The sequence below is a fragment of the Mauremys reevesii genome, linkage group 2, assembly GCF_016161935.1.
Source record: "Mauremys reevesii isolate NIE-2019 linkage group 2, ASM1616193v1, whole genome shotgun sequence".
Taxonomy (NCBI): Eukaryota; Metazoa; Chordata; order Testudines; family Geoemydidae; genus Mauremys; species Mauremys reevesii.
Genome location: NC_052624.1, coordinates 179,777,537 through 179,791,798, shown reverse-complemented (window position 1 = coordinate 179,791,798; position 14,262 = coordinate 179,777,537). Strand labels below are relative to the sequence as shown.

At 39.3% G+C, this 14,262-nt stretch overlaps 1 protein-coding gene across 4 annotated transcripts in view; it reads left to right on the top strand.

Moving 5' to 3' along the window:
* Positions 1-14,262, top strand: part of KIF13A (kinesin family member 13A) — a 198,636-nt gene that overhangs the window by 151,523 nt on the left and 32,851 nt on the right. For 2 of the 4 annotated variants that reach the window (XM_039523229.1, XM_039523227.1), the window contains exons 18-28: positions 1,790-1,952; positions 5,198-5,338; positions 7,196-7,345; positions 7,981-8,145; positions 8,870-9,043; positions 10,306-10,457; positions 10,594-10,726; positions 10,823-10,969; positions 11,865-11,903; positions 13,488-13,587; positions 13,905-14,031. In XM_039523229.1, the coding sequence (XP_039379163.1) occupies positions 1,790-1,952; positions 5,198-5,338; positions 7,196-7,345; positions 7,981-8,145; positions 8,870-9,043; positions 10,306-10,457; positions 10,594-10,726; positions 10,823-10,969; positions 11,865-11,903; positions 13,488-13,587; positions 13,905-14,031 (1,491 nt within the window). The remainder of the gene's footprint in view (positions 1-1,789; positions 1,953-5,197; positions 5,339-7,195; positions 7,346-7,980; positions 8,146-8,869; positions 9,044-10,305; positions 10,458-10,593; positions 10,727-10,822; positions 10,970-11,864; positions 11,904-13,487; positions 13,588-13,904; positions 14,032-14,262) is intronic. The other 2 variants (XM_039523230.1, XM_039523228.1) reach the window with 1 other exon arrangement.

Genomic DNA, 14,262 nt, shown 5'->3' with positions numbered 1-14,262 from the left:
ACATGCGGAAGCATCACACAGGGAGAAAAGGGGAGTGTATTTTGTATAGCCAGATCCCGTGCCATATAGAGCATTTATAGATCAAATGCATTCAATTCCACATGGAAGCCAGCAGTATGACAGATCACTCATGTAACTTGCTCTCGGAACAGAGCACTGCTTAGTTAATAAGTAGCTGCTCTAGCTTCAGCTTCCAGGTGATCCCACAATATGTCTCTTGGTAGAATGCATTATTGCCATCTAATCTCAAATTGCTGATGGCATGGATGACAGTAGTAAGAGGCATGGGGAAAGGAGTTTCCCTCTTTGACGCAGAGCAGGTGGCGGAGGGAATAGGGGCTGGAGGAGGAGAGGAAGCAGTCTTGGACACAGCTGCTGCTGAGTATCTGGCCTCTAACAAGGCCCTATTTGTATTACAGAGCTGAGCGAGATAGGAAATAGGCACTAAACTGAGTACTTTAGAATACTAAAGACTCCACAAAGCAGGCCTCCTCACTAATCCTACCAATGGTCTTATCCCTTTCTGTTCAACATGTACATAATTTTGTGTTACCTTGTATGAGAGAGCCTTCAGGGCAGAAGAACAATTGCCCAGAACTACTGTCTGGAACCCCTCTCAAAGTGTAGCCACTCAAGAGCAGATCCTGCTAGGGTCTACAGGCATGACAACAATACGGCATGGTCTGTGGTATTTAAGGCATGTGACAGATCTAAAAGAGTATAAACAAAATATCCATTCAGCCAAACTCTGCCCATATCTACATGCCCCGCAGAGCAAGCTTGCCACTCCTCCCAAACTTGTCTCTAATCCTATATAATTGATTTCCGTAGGATTGATTGTGTGTGTGTGTGTATATATGAGTCCTGGGGACTAAGGAATCTGAGGTTTAATTATGGGTTTTATTCAAGAAATTATGGGATACAATATACTCCCTTGTAAGTGCTGCTGCGCATCTGGGATCCTATGTGCAGACCCCTAAAACAAGGCAGAAATGATTGGGCTTCTCTCTCTATTACCTAAAGAATAAACATGTAAAACTAAAAAAATTAATGTTGCGGATCCTGCATGAGGCAAGTCTAGACTTGCATCATAGAGAGGAGCACCATATGCTGGTTGTTGCTGCCAGTTTTGATATTAGATTAGGTTTGTTCAAACAGGTTTGGGAACCCTTTTTGGAATTCATACAAAGGGTGTTAACCTGCACACAATGCTCCAGTTGTTAATTTGTGCATGTATTTTTTTTAATTATAGGGTGCATTTGATCTGTGGAACATGCAATGTTTTATACTAGGGATTGCTAATACAGTGGACCATGGAATCCTACAGCACAGCAGGGCCCCCCAGCTAGCTTTACCTTTTTAATAAGAAGGTGTGGACACAGGTTGTAGGTTCCAACATGCAGTTTGTATAAAGATGAAGCATCACATGCTGGGGCTGGTAGTCTCAGGGGGCCACACCTCCAGATTAAAGGGAAAGACAGATGCAGTGTATTTATTGCATCAAAATAAGGAGCAGCCTTCAGGCTCCTAGCAAATTCCCAGTATAGCTGTTCTTCTGTAAATGTGACTTTTAGTTGGGAAAAGTTTGGGTTTAATTGCTCTGGGCTTCCCTTCATAGCTGTATGTTTATTTCATATGCTAAGATTTTTCTCAATAAAATGATGTATAAGACACGTTTAGTGTTAGTACAGCATTTCTTCTCAGGACTTGACTAGCCATTCTGTTTGTGACCTTCCAATAATAAAAAATAGGTTTCCTTCTATTTTTCATGTTACCTGCTGCACTACAGGGATGAATTGTTCCGGCAGAGCCTGGCTAAACTTCGAGAGCAAATAGTAAAGGCCAACACACTGGTGAGAGAAGCAAACTTCTTAGCAGAAGAAATGAACAAGCTAACTGATTATCAAGTGACGCTTCAGATCCCTGCTGCAAACCTCAGTGCCAACAGAAAGGTAAAAAGAGCTAATCTCTGAAAGAGGGAATTATTTTATTGTCCTGACCATGCAGGAAGAAAGATAAGATGCAGTGTTTTTGTTGTTTAATTAGGCCGCAATTTTACTCACCTAACATCTGAGAATACCTGGCAATCAGTTTTACAGTGCAGGTCATCATTTTTTGTTAATAATTTCCATTTATCTGGGAGTGCTGCTGTCAGCTCTCACCTTTCCCAACCCACTCCCAGCCAGCCCGTTGTTGGGACCCTAATGCCCTCCTCTTGTATGAGAGTTAAGGAGGACTGGAAAAGGGGGAGGGGGTTGGCTCCCCACTGTATCAACCCCCCCACCCCCTTTTCATGCTTCTTTAGGGGATTCCTCCCCCCTAAATCTACTTCAGCTCCTGGTTTATCAGTGAACTGTATCCTCTGTGTAACAAGTACCTGCTAGCTACTGAGTTTCAATATCTTGACTGGTGCTGTCGATTAATCGCAGTTAACTCACACGATTAACTCAAAAAATTTAGTCGCAATTAATCTCAGTTTTAATTGCATTGTTAAACAATAGAATACCAATTGAAATGTATTAAATATTTTGGATGTTTTTTAACATTTTCAAATATATCTTGTATTCTGTGTTGTAATTGAAATCAAAGTGTATATTTTAATTAAAAATATTTGCACTGTAAAAATGATAAACAAAAGTAATAGTATTTTTCAATTCACTTCATACAAGTACTGTAGTGCAATATTTTTATCGTGAAAGTGCAACTTACAAATGTAGATTTTTTTTGTTACATAACTGCACTCAAAAACAAAACAATGTAAAACTTCAGAGCCTACAAGTCCACTCAGTCCTACTTCTTGTTCAGCCAATTGCTAAGACAAACATGTTTGTTTACATTTACAAGAGGTAATGCTGCCCACTTCTTATTTACAATGTCATCAGAAAGTGAGAACAGGCATTTGCATGGCACTTTTGTAGCTGGCATTGCAAGGTATTTATGTGCCAGATACGCTAAACATTCATATGCCCCTTCGTGCTTCGACCAGCATTCCAGAGGACATGCTTCCATGCTGATTGCGCTCGTTAAATAATAATGCATTAAATAAATTTGAGATACAATTCTCCCCCAAGGAGTTCAATGTCCCCTGCTCTGTTTTACCCGCATTCTGCCATATATTTCGTGTTATAGCAGTCTTAGATGACAATCCAGCACATGTTGTTCATTTTAACAACACTTTCACTGCAGAGTTCACAAAACGCAAAGAAGGTACCAATGTGAGATTTTAAAGATAGCTACAGCACTTGACCCAAGGTTTAAGAATCTGAAGTGCCTTCCAAAATCTGAGAAGGATGAGGTGTGGAGCATGCTTTCAGAAGTCTTAAAAGAGCAACATTCTGATGTGGAAACTACAGAACCCAAACCACCAAAAAAAGAAAATCAACCTTCTGCTGGTGGCATCTGACTCAGATAATGAAAATGAGTATGCATTAGTCCACACTGCTTTGGCTTGTTATTGAGCAGAACCTGTCGTGAGCATGGACGCATGTCCCGTGGAATGGTGGTTGAAGTGTGAAAGGACGTGACTCTTTAGCACATCTGGCATGTAAATATCTTGCAACGCCAGCTACAACAGTGCCATGAGAAGGTCTGTTCTCACTTTCAGGTGACATTGAAAATAAGAAGCAAGCAGCATTATCTCCTGCAAATGTAAACAAAGTTGTTTGTCTAAGCGATTGGCTGAACAAGAAGTAGGACTGAGTGGACTTTCAGGCTCTAAAATTTTACATTTTCTTATTTTTGAATGCAGGTGTTTTTGTACATAATTCTAATATTTGTAAGTTCAATTTTCATGATAGAGATTGCACTACAGTACTTGTATTAGGTGAATTGAAAAAAACTATTTCTTTTGTTTTTTTTACAGTGCAAATACTTGTAATCAAAAATAAATATAAAGTGAGCACTGTACACTTTGTATGCTGTGTTGTAACTGAAATTAATATATATGAAAATGTAGAAAACATCCAAAAATATTTTTTAAAATGGTATTCTATTATTGTTTAACAGTGCGATTAATCGTGATTAATTTTTTTAATCGCTTGACAACCCTAATCTTGACCTAATATCCTTTCCTACCTCACTGGGTCCCTTACTTGCTGTGGGGAAGGCAAAAAAAAAGCCACCCCACCTCAGCCAATCTGGGGATGAGGGAAAAACTCTGTCCCAGCCACAGAAGAAAACACTAGTGCAAGCCCACAGGAGATCATAAAACCTGATCTTACTACAACCCCATGGGAGAGAACATGGGTACCGCTGATATTGTGATTGGGAGAGAGAGAGAGAGTGAGTTCTTTCTGGAATGCATGAGTACAGGTACCCTCCCCTTCTTCCAGTGCACGTGATGAGTCAGTGCCACTATCTGCTCTGGCCACTTCCTGGTCCCCCCAGGTTGGCTCTGGTAGGTCCATTGCCCTAGCCCCTCCCTCGTAACCCAGATGCAGTTAGGACCCATAAAGGAGTACAGTCCTTTTTTTTTTTGTGCTGGGCAGGCAGAGTCACCACATTCAATTGTGGTGAGCACACTTTCATTTTAAAAGGAGGACATTATCATGTTTAGGTCCAAAACTTAGTCATTAAAAGTGGAGTATGGACATTTACTGCTTAATATGTGGAGAGCAAATAGTTTTAAAAATAAGAGAGCAACTTTAATTATAGCTCCTATAACTTTCTTTTACAAGTATCCTTCCATCCATGCATTCACATCATGGGAGCTGATGACACTTGCTCTGTTTTCTTGCTGTGCAACCTAAGTAGAGTTCCTTGCTTTTTAAATTCAAATTGAGACAATTAAAAAAAAAAACACCACCTTTTTTTGGCCTATGTGATATTGTCGTTACAAAACTTAAAATAACCTATTTAGTCTTTTCAGAGGCTTATTGACATTTGAGATGTATAGTAAAATCTACTGCTGTCAGTTAGGATATTACTATCCATTATCACGTGAATTTGTGAGAGATTGTTCTTATTTAACACGTCTACATAAAAAATAAGTTATTTGAGAAAGACAAAGGGAAATAGCCACTGGATCTTCACAGCACTACATGCTGAGTTAGAGGGCAGACATGGGGTGGCTGGAATATAAAAGGGAGCCATGTACTCTGTATTTTAGTGCTCTTTGAGAATGTAATTTGAGTGAGGAGTTTAAATATTTTGAAATATGAATTTCTGTGCTGTCAATAATTATTCTTTTCTGACTCAGAGGGGGGCAATAGTAAGTGAGCCGGCTATTCAAGTACGAAGAAAAGAAAAAGGTACTCAGGTGTGGACTATTGAGAAACTGGAGAACAAATTGATTGACATGAGAGACCTGTACCAAGAATGGAAGGAGAAAGTTCCTGAGGTATTTAAAAAACATTTTTAAAAATGTCAAAATGTATGTCTGTTAGTATATCTATCTATCTATATCTTTACAGGTTCAGTACAAAGAATGTAAATATGTGCACATAAACCCGCATGTACAAATACTGTACTTTGGTGAAGAAGAATTTTCTGCATGAGTTGTTGATGGAATTGTGAACAATACTGACCTGCACAATATACATTACAATGCAGAATAAAGAATAGGCACCTCATTCTGCCCTCATATATGCACTTTACACTTTTATTGACATAATTCCAATTAACATGACACTAGTGGAATTGGCACAAGTATTTGAGGACAGAATTTGGTCCTAGAACTTAAAATTTGCTACACTTTCCCTTTTGTATTTTTTGTATATGTTAACTTCAAAGCCCTAAGTAGAGTTAGTATTTGCTGAGAATTAAAATATCAAGTTGGCCATAAGTGTAAAAATATTCATAATGCTTATGAGTAAATATCATGCCTATATATAATCATATTAGTCCTTGGCTCATTATACCTTGCAAGAGAATGAAATAGGATTTGCTTGTTCAAGAGTGTGCCCTTCAAATTGCCAGGTAGGAATGCATCAGCAGCATGCTGTCACATGGATGATACGGGGAGCACAAATTATTCTGACTCCTGCAGCCTACATGGAGCATTATTCTCACAACAGTTTGAGCAATCACTTGGCTTCTGTTGGAATTATTGCTTCTTTGGACAGGATAATAAGAAACTCTCAAATCATGTTTGTGTTATGAGTCTGATCCTGCACACATTGAAGTCAATGGACCGTTGATTTCAGTGAGCACAGGAGCACTAAAAAGTACATCTCTTGGTTGTACTAGTCTATTTTCTTGGGCATGAACTATCTTTCCTGGAAGTACACCTCTACCCCGATATAACACTGTCCTCGGGAGCCAAAAAATCTTACTGCGTTATTGGTGAAACCACATTATATCGAACTTGCTTTGATCCGCCAGAGTGCGCAGCCGCCCTCTCCTCCCCCCCACCACGAGCACTGCTTTATCATGTTATATCCGAATTTGTGTTATATCGGGGCACGTTATATCGGGGTAGAGGTGTATGTAGTGCCTTATATGCTATAACAGTACTACTGTGGTTCAAATGTTTGTGTTTGGAAAGGGAGAGGAAGAGGAAGAGGCAGGCAAAGAGGAGGAGCAGGATGCAGGGTGCTCATGCGTCCACAGAGCAGTATACATTTCTACGGGGATTCCTAGCAAGATACTTCGTGGCGGAGCCAGATGATCTGCTATCATGCATGGGGTGTTTGTATATAAAAAGCTGTAGAGATTATTTCAGTCATGTAGCAGTAAGGAAGCAGCTCCAGGCCTGTGGGGGAGATTCCTCCTTGATTGCTCCCCTAACACCTCTTGCACTTGCAGTGTTCCCCAGCATCCAGCCCATATATCTAGCTGGGTATTGGGGTAATAATTTGGTTCTTTCTTTTTAAAGACCAGTTTCAGATGAGATATAAGGAGGTGCAACTCCTTGAAGTCTCTGGAATTGCACTGACTTAGAACAGGGTCTGAATTTGGCTGAAGGTCTTTCAAAATGTAGGTCATATTTTATTATTTGTATGAGTGAAACTAAAGGCATTACATGATCCCCATCCAAAGAGCTTATTTGAATTTTGTGATGAGCTTCACATCTAAATTTAGGTGTGATGTGATGACTGAGAGAGAAACATCAGTGGGGTGGGGTGACTAAGGGTAAAGGTCACAGAATAAAGAATATATGTTTATTCAATTGTGGTTTGTGCACATTTTGATGGTTCCACTAAGTTTACAACTTTTAAAAAGTAATTAATGTACCTTCTTAAAAAAACCAAAACAGATAAGGAAGCTCATTGGTAAAAAAGGTGACCCTTTCTATGAAGCACAAGAAAACCATATCTTAATTGGAGTAGCAAATGTCTTTTTGGAGTGCCTTTTCTATGATGTTAAACTTCAATATGCAGTGCCGATCATCAGCCAGCAGGGGGAGGTAAGGCTAAATAGAATCTTAATGTATTGGTAATGTATAATGTATTGCAAGTGGAAAGAGGGAATGCAATTAGTTATAGGTTTGTAACCTGTTTTATGGATAAATATCTCTAACTAAAATTTTGACTAACCTAAGTGCTGATTTTTTTATTTTTATAATGAGTCTTTTTTGTACCTTTAAATATCTAATCAGCAAAAAACTGTTCATTTTATGGCTAAGAAAATTCGTTTGACTAAAAACGTAAAATGCGTTTTGTGATGGTAGTTTGGCAGACAAGTAATACAAGGTCAGAGATTAAGGCACCTCAGCTTTATGCACAAATTTCTTTAATCCCAATTAAAGTTCAGCCACAAATCCACTGCAGTAATGACCCTAAGTACTTTTACTGTTTTGAATTGAATTGTGTGAATTGAAAAGTGAAAAGTTGAATAGTGAGATAAATGTATCATGCATTCATTTTCTCCATAGTCTCTCCCTTTTATTTTTCCCTGTGGTATTATTCCCCTTCTATTCAGTGTTTAAGGTGCAGTGACATTTCAATTCCACTGCTTGTTGCCTGCTCCCCTTCTCTCCCCTTGGAAGTTGGATATTATATAATGTTCTTAAAGCATAAGTACTTAGTATTTGTGCTTCAGGTTGCAGGACGGCTGCATGTTGAAGTGATGCGAGTCACTGGTGTTGTTCCAGAACGCGTAGCAGAAGGGGATGACTCTTCTGAGAACTCCAGTGAGAGCGGAAGCCTGGAAATCATGGACAGCAATGGAGAAATTATTCACAGAGCAAAAAAGCTCACCTGCAGGGTAAGTAGGAGACAATCTGTTAGTTGAGACATTTTTTTAAAAAACAAATGTATTGTTACAATCCAATATAAATATTAAATTTTGCAGGACTTGGTTGTTTAGGATGTTGTTAATAGGAAAGAGACTCATCTATCTCACTCTGGTTCAGATGTAGTCCAGATCAGTATTGATCAAAAATGATAACCATTGAATGACTATGAATTGAGTGGCTTCAGTTCAGTTTCTAGTGGACACAGGTCCACACCACAAATGCTGACATCCTAAGAGACACCCTTCTTGGCAGTCACAGAAGAGGTGATCCTTGCATTTCAGGGTTGATTTGTCAAGTAGAGAAGTTTTTGTGGCTGTTCATGCTGTATGGTTAGAGATTATTTCAATCTCAGTTGCCATCAATACAATCCCTTTAATAAATAATTGTGTGTATATATAGCTTTAAAGTGTAAACTTACATATTCAATTTTGGGAGCCTAGCATTTTACACGATCAAAAATGTGGATATAGGTCTGCAAGTTAAATACTTAAACACTGTGAACACAAATGCATCTGAGTTTTTGCATATGCAAAACTGCAGGCTTCCAGAATAGATGCATGTTTAGAGAGTGGTTTGAGGTCTTTTTTGAAAATTTGGTCCTGAATGTTAATTGTCACTTACATGCTTTAGTTTTTAAACAATCTATAAGAGGAAATAATCACATTACTTTGCGTGTCTGTTTATCTCACCCAGGTAAAAATAAAAGAAGCAACTGGACTACCACTGAATCTGTCTAACTTTGTCTTCTGTCAATACGCATTCTGGGATCAGTGTGAGTCAACTGTAGCAGCACCAGTGGTTGATCCTGATGTGCCATCACCTCAGAGCAAGGAAGCTCAGTTTAGAGTGACCTTCTCTCACTGTAAGGTAATTATTTTATTTTAAAACAGCATATCAGGAGGGCAATATGTTTGAGATGAACTATTCAGAGCATGACCCTAAATGGCATATAAACTTTTGGGGAAAAAATGCAACTAAATATCCTGTATCATAATTGCTAGGAAACTGCATTTTTGGGAAGAAACTCAAATGTATAATATGCTGTAGCCATAGCTTGTTATAACTTAGATGTATGTTCAAAACAGTTGTCTTTAAACTTGTAAGGAAACACCAACACTTATGAGATTTTGCTATATATGAATTGAAGGGTTTAATGATATCAGTAACTTAGAGAGCATAAACATAAGGCTATTTAAAGCAGGGATGGGCAAACTTTTTGGGCCAAGGGCCACATCTGGGTGGGGAAATTGTATGTGGGGCAGGGGGTTGGGGTGCGGGCGGGAGTGCTGGGTGTGGGAGGGGGTGTGGTGTGCAGGAAGGGGCTCAGGGCAAGGGAGTGGGGCAGAGGAGGAGTACAGGGTATATGAGGGACTCAGGGCAGGGGATTGGGGTGTAGGAGGGGTGCAGACTGCGGCAGGGGGTTGAGGGGCGGGGTGCAGGAGGGGTTCGGGCTCCTGCCCGGTGCTGCTTACCTAAAGCGGCTCCAGGGTGGCAGCAGCGCGCACTGGGGCCAGGGCAGGCTCCCTGCATGCCTGCCCTGGCCCCACGCCGCACCGCTCCAGGAAGCGCTGCAGCCCCTGGGGAAGGGGGGTGCGGTCGGAGGGCTCTGTATGCCCTGCCCTTGCTGTGCCTCCAGGTACCTCCCCTGAAGCTCCCATTGGCCGCAGTTCCCCGTTCCTGGCCAATGGGAGCTGCAGAGGGCGGTGCCTGGAGGCAAGGGCAACTCACGGAGCCCTCTGCCCCCCCGCCTGGGAACCGCAGGGAAGTGGCACCGGCCGCTTCTGCGAGTGGTGCAGGGCCCGCGGCGCCACGGGGGGCAATCCCGTGGGCCAGATCCAAAGCCCTGAGGGCCCAGATCCGGCCGCGGGACATAGTTTGCCCACCCCTGATTTAGAGTGTGGTTGAAATATTCATAACGTTAAAATGATGGAAACACACACATATGGATTCTTGAGATTTGTCTCAAGTCTTCTCTGCCCTCAAGGCTCTGCCTGTGAATCTAAAGCTTCTCATCCAAATTGTTACCTCTACCATGCAAGCAGAGACCACATTTGCTCTGCCCCCCGTTGTTAACAAAATGAGGAGATTTGATTTGTTAATTGAATACAGTTCCCCTTCTCTGTTTCCAGGACTATGTGGTGAATGTCACAGAGGAATTTCTGGAGTTCATTTCAGAAGGAGCTCTTGCTATTGAGGTGTGGGGTCACAGATGTACTGGCAATGGCAGCTCCATTTGGGAGGTTGATTCTCTTCATGCTAAAACTAGGACACTGAGAGACAGGTATGAATAAGCTACAAGGAATGATTCCATCAGCTTTCTAAAGAGATTAGGGTAAGATACTTGCAGTGTTAGAGAAACTTCATACTCTTACTGATCTGAATTACAAATGTTGCTTGTTTGGGGTGTCTCTCTCTAGGTGGAGTGAAGTAACTCGCAGAATAGAAATGTGGATTTCCATACAAGAACTAAATGAGATGGGGGAATATACAGCAGTTGAACTCCATCAGGCAAAGGATGTAAACACTGGTGGGATATTCCAACTTAGGCAGGTACTGAGTCCTTTTCCTGCCCTGTTAACCTGCTTTAAGAGTATTCTTAAAATGTTGTTCTTAATTTCTCTCTAATTCTTCTGGTCACTTATTCAGGGTCATTCTCGAAGAGTTCAAGTGACAGTGAAGCCTGTACAGCATTCAGGAACACTTCCCCTCATGGTGGAAGCCATTCTTTCTGTCTCTATAGGCTGTGTGACTGCCAGATCAACCAAACTACAGAGGGGGTTGGACAGCTACCAGGTAGGGCAACTGGTTAATGCACCAAGTTAATTATTATTTGCTTTGCAGTTTTAGAACCTCCTTAAAATAGTTCAAGTTATAAAATCAAAATGGAGGCCCGAGTATTTTAATATAATCACATCCATACATAATATTCTGTTACTTTTGCTCACTTTAACAGATGCCCGATATATATGTGTGTGATATCTGCTTATAGGCCCAAGTTTGTTCCTGTTGAAGCCAGTGCAGAACACCTACTAATGTCATCGAGAGCAGATTTGGGCACAGAAATACACATTACCTATGTGTGTATATACAAACATTTAATGTACCTATCAGTTCACTATAGAACCACCTAACTTTCCTTTGCCTGTTTACATTTGCATATATAATAGAAGTGCTCAGTCATAATGTTAGATCTAAGGGCTTGTCAATATTTTGTACAATCCATTATTTTCAGGGGCTCCTACCTCTACCATAAGAATGTTGATCTGATTCCTTAATTCCTGCCTACTGTCTGGTGTTACCTGTTTTCTTTAGAAATTTGACAGCTCATTGTCTGTTTAAAAACTTGTGCAGTATGTATAAGAAGCCAAAAATATTTGAAAAAAAATAAAATTTAAATATACACTAACAACAATACTCATATCACAGGTGAGATACTAAGATCAAGTAAGAAAATTGAGACCAGTACTTTTATTTATTAACCACTATCATATAACCAAACAAAAACGTGATGAAATCAACTAATTGTATGACTCTGGTGATTAAATTGTATAAATGCTTTGCCTTTGTACCAGTTTGTGTGTGATGGAAATGTTTGGGGTTTTATTGGTATGTGTTTTTTTCGGTGTGCTGTTTTGTCAAGAAAAATGCATGTTCTTTGTGTTTTACAAAATTTATTTTCTCCTACCAGAGAGGAGATGATGATGATGGTGATATGGATAGTTATCAGGTATTGCTGCTGTTGCTGTATATCCTGTGGCATGGGGCACAGCTAATGCTAATAGCCAGCAACTTTAAAGTGGATAAGAGTATTGGAGCAAGCAAAAGCAGCTTTAAAAATACATTCTCTGCATTAAAAAGACTGCCTGGGCTATAAAAACATTGCCATTTCAGTATATCTTATATTATAATTTACTTTATAATCTTACACTTCACTTCTTTCTATAGTATTTCCAATAATCAGATCTTCTAACTTCCTGTTACTTTAAAAAATAAATAAAGCTTAGCAACTTTAATATTAGAATGCAAATACAGTTTTTTACAATAAAAACATGCAACCTTCATTAACATTTACTATCCAGAATTTACATAATAGGTTTTTCTTTAAAAAGCAAACTCCTTGTCTTTAGAAAATGTATTACTGTTTGAAAATGCTAATAGAGAGGCAGAGTGGAAGTGCTGTGAAATTAAATATTTTAATGAGAAATTTTGTTTTTTAGGCTATCGAAGTTTAGTTTTAGCTTATCTAAAAAAATAAAAATGTTAGTCTGCATTTTGTATTCTGAGTAGCTTTAGAGATGTTAAAATTTGGAAAGCTAAAAATATGCATCACCAAACGTAGCATTTAAAAAGAATAAGAATAAAGGCTGAAAATGGAAATAATATTCCTGATATCTTCCTAGTTGTAAGACTTATATTTGATTTTGGTGCTTGGAAGAAGCAAAACCTTATTCAGGCATTGGTGTTGACATCCCTTAATATAGCATAGTATGTTCTTTAATAGTCTTCAAAATGTCAGTTTAGGTACTAACTTCCTGCGGGCTGTTTGTGCGCTTCCTGACACCTTGAATCACAGAGAAGAATAGTCCAAGTACACCTCTACCCCAATATAACTCCTTGGGAGCCAAAAAATCTTACCGTGTTATAGGTGAAACTGCATTATATCGAACTTGCTTTGATCCACCAGAGTGCGCAGCCCCGCCATCCCAGAGCACTGCTTTACCGCGTTATATCTGAATTTGTGTTATATTGGGTCGTGTTATATCGGAGTAGAGGTGTATTCCTGTGATGTCATAAAGCATGAATGCATGATAGATTCTCTTTGCATGGGGAATTTTTTTATTGCACTGATGGCAGCTAGTAACAGAATTTTATGCAGGTTTAAGGGTATACTGACCTGTCTGCAGTCTTCAGGAAAACACCTGGCCAATGTATAATACCTATTTTCCCCATTCCACTGCATTAAACAGTTTGGATGCCACTTCCCTGGTCTTAATACTTACCTGTAAATCACAAATTCTGTATATGAACATCTTAGAAATGTTGACAGCATAAAAATTATACAGCAGCTAGTATAGTTTCAACTTTTCATGCTTTTCCTTTTGTAATTTGAAGCTTGAAAGATACTGACCTTTAATTCCTGGATGGTGTACTGCTTAATCAGTGTGCATGATATAAATGAAAGCTTCCTGCATATTAATCATGCAAAAATTTCCAATAGCATTTCTGATCACAAATTATCACATACAGTTGTGTGTCCTTTGTAAAGATCAATATGATATGTTCAGGAAAATATTTTCTTTCCCCACGTTAGGAAGAAGATTTAAACTGTGTGCGAGAAAGGTGGTCTGATGCACTCATAAAACGCAGGGAGTACTTAGATGAACAGATTAAAAAAATCAGCAATAAGCAAGGTTTGTATCACTTGAAGCTTAAATTCTCTTTGTACTTTGTCCCTCTTTCCAAACATAATTTCACTTGATGTGAAACTTAGAATTGTACTTAGCACGTTGTTTAGAATAAAAAAGTTTAAAAAAAAAAGTCACAGTAACTTATAAAGGAACTTTTTCTAGTAAAGTTGAAATTTATACAGTAGTTCAGATTTCAGTGTCACAAGTCTGCATAGTGTGATTTATAATCTAGTGATAAGCTGTAAATTTGTTATAGGGAAATGTGAACTACAAATGCAGTTTAAAATCATACATCTAATATATTGTCTCTTTCACTGTAGAGAAAACGGAGGATGAAATAGAACGGGAAGCACGGCTACTAGAACAGTGGATGGGACTAACAGAAGAGAGGAATGCAGTGCTTGTCCCAGCCCCAGGCAGTGGCATCCCAGGTGCTCCTGCAGATTGGTATGTGTAAATAGAGCTCAAGAATACAAAACCCCAACATCTGTTTTTTTGTATATGTGCATAGAAAATTAAGTGGTGAAATTTGAGGGTCTGATTCACCACTGTTATATTCCAGTGTTACACTAGCATTAATTGGTGTGAAGCTGGAAGAACAGTGGTGAATCAGGCCCAGAGTCTGTAATATCCTAATATGAATATAAACTATTCCTCAATAAATTTCCTGTTTGATGC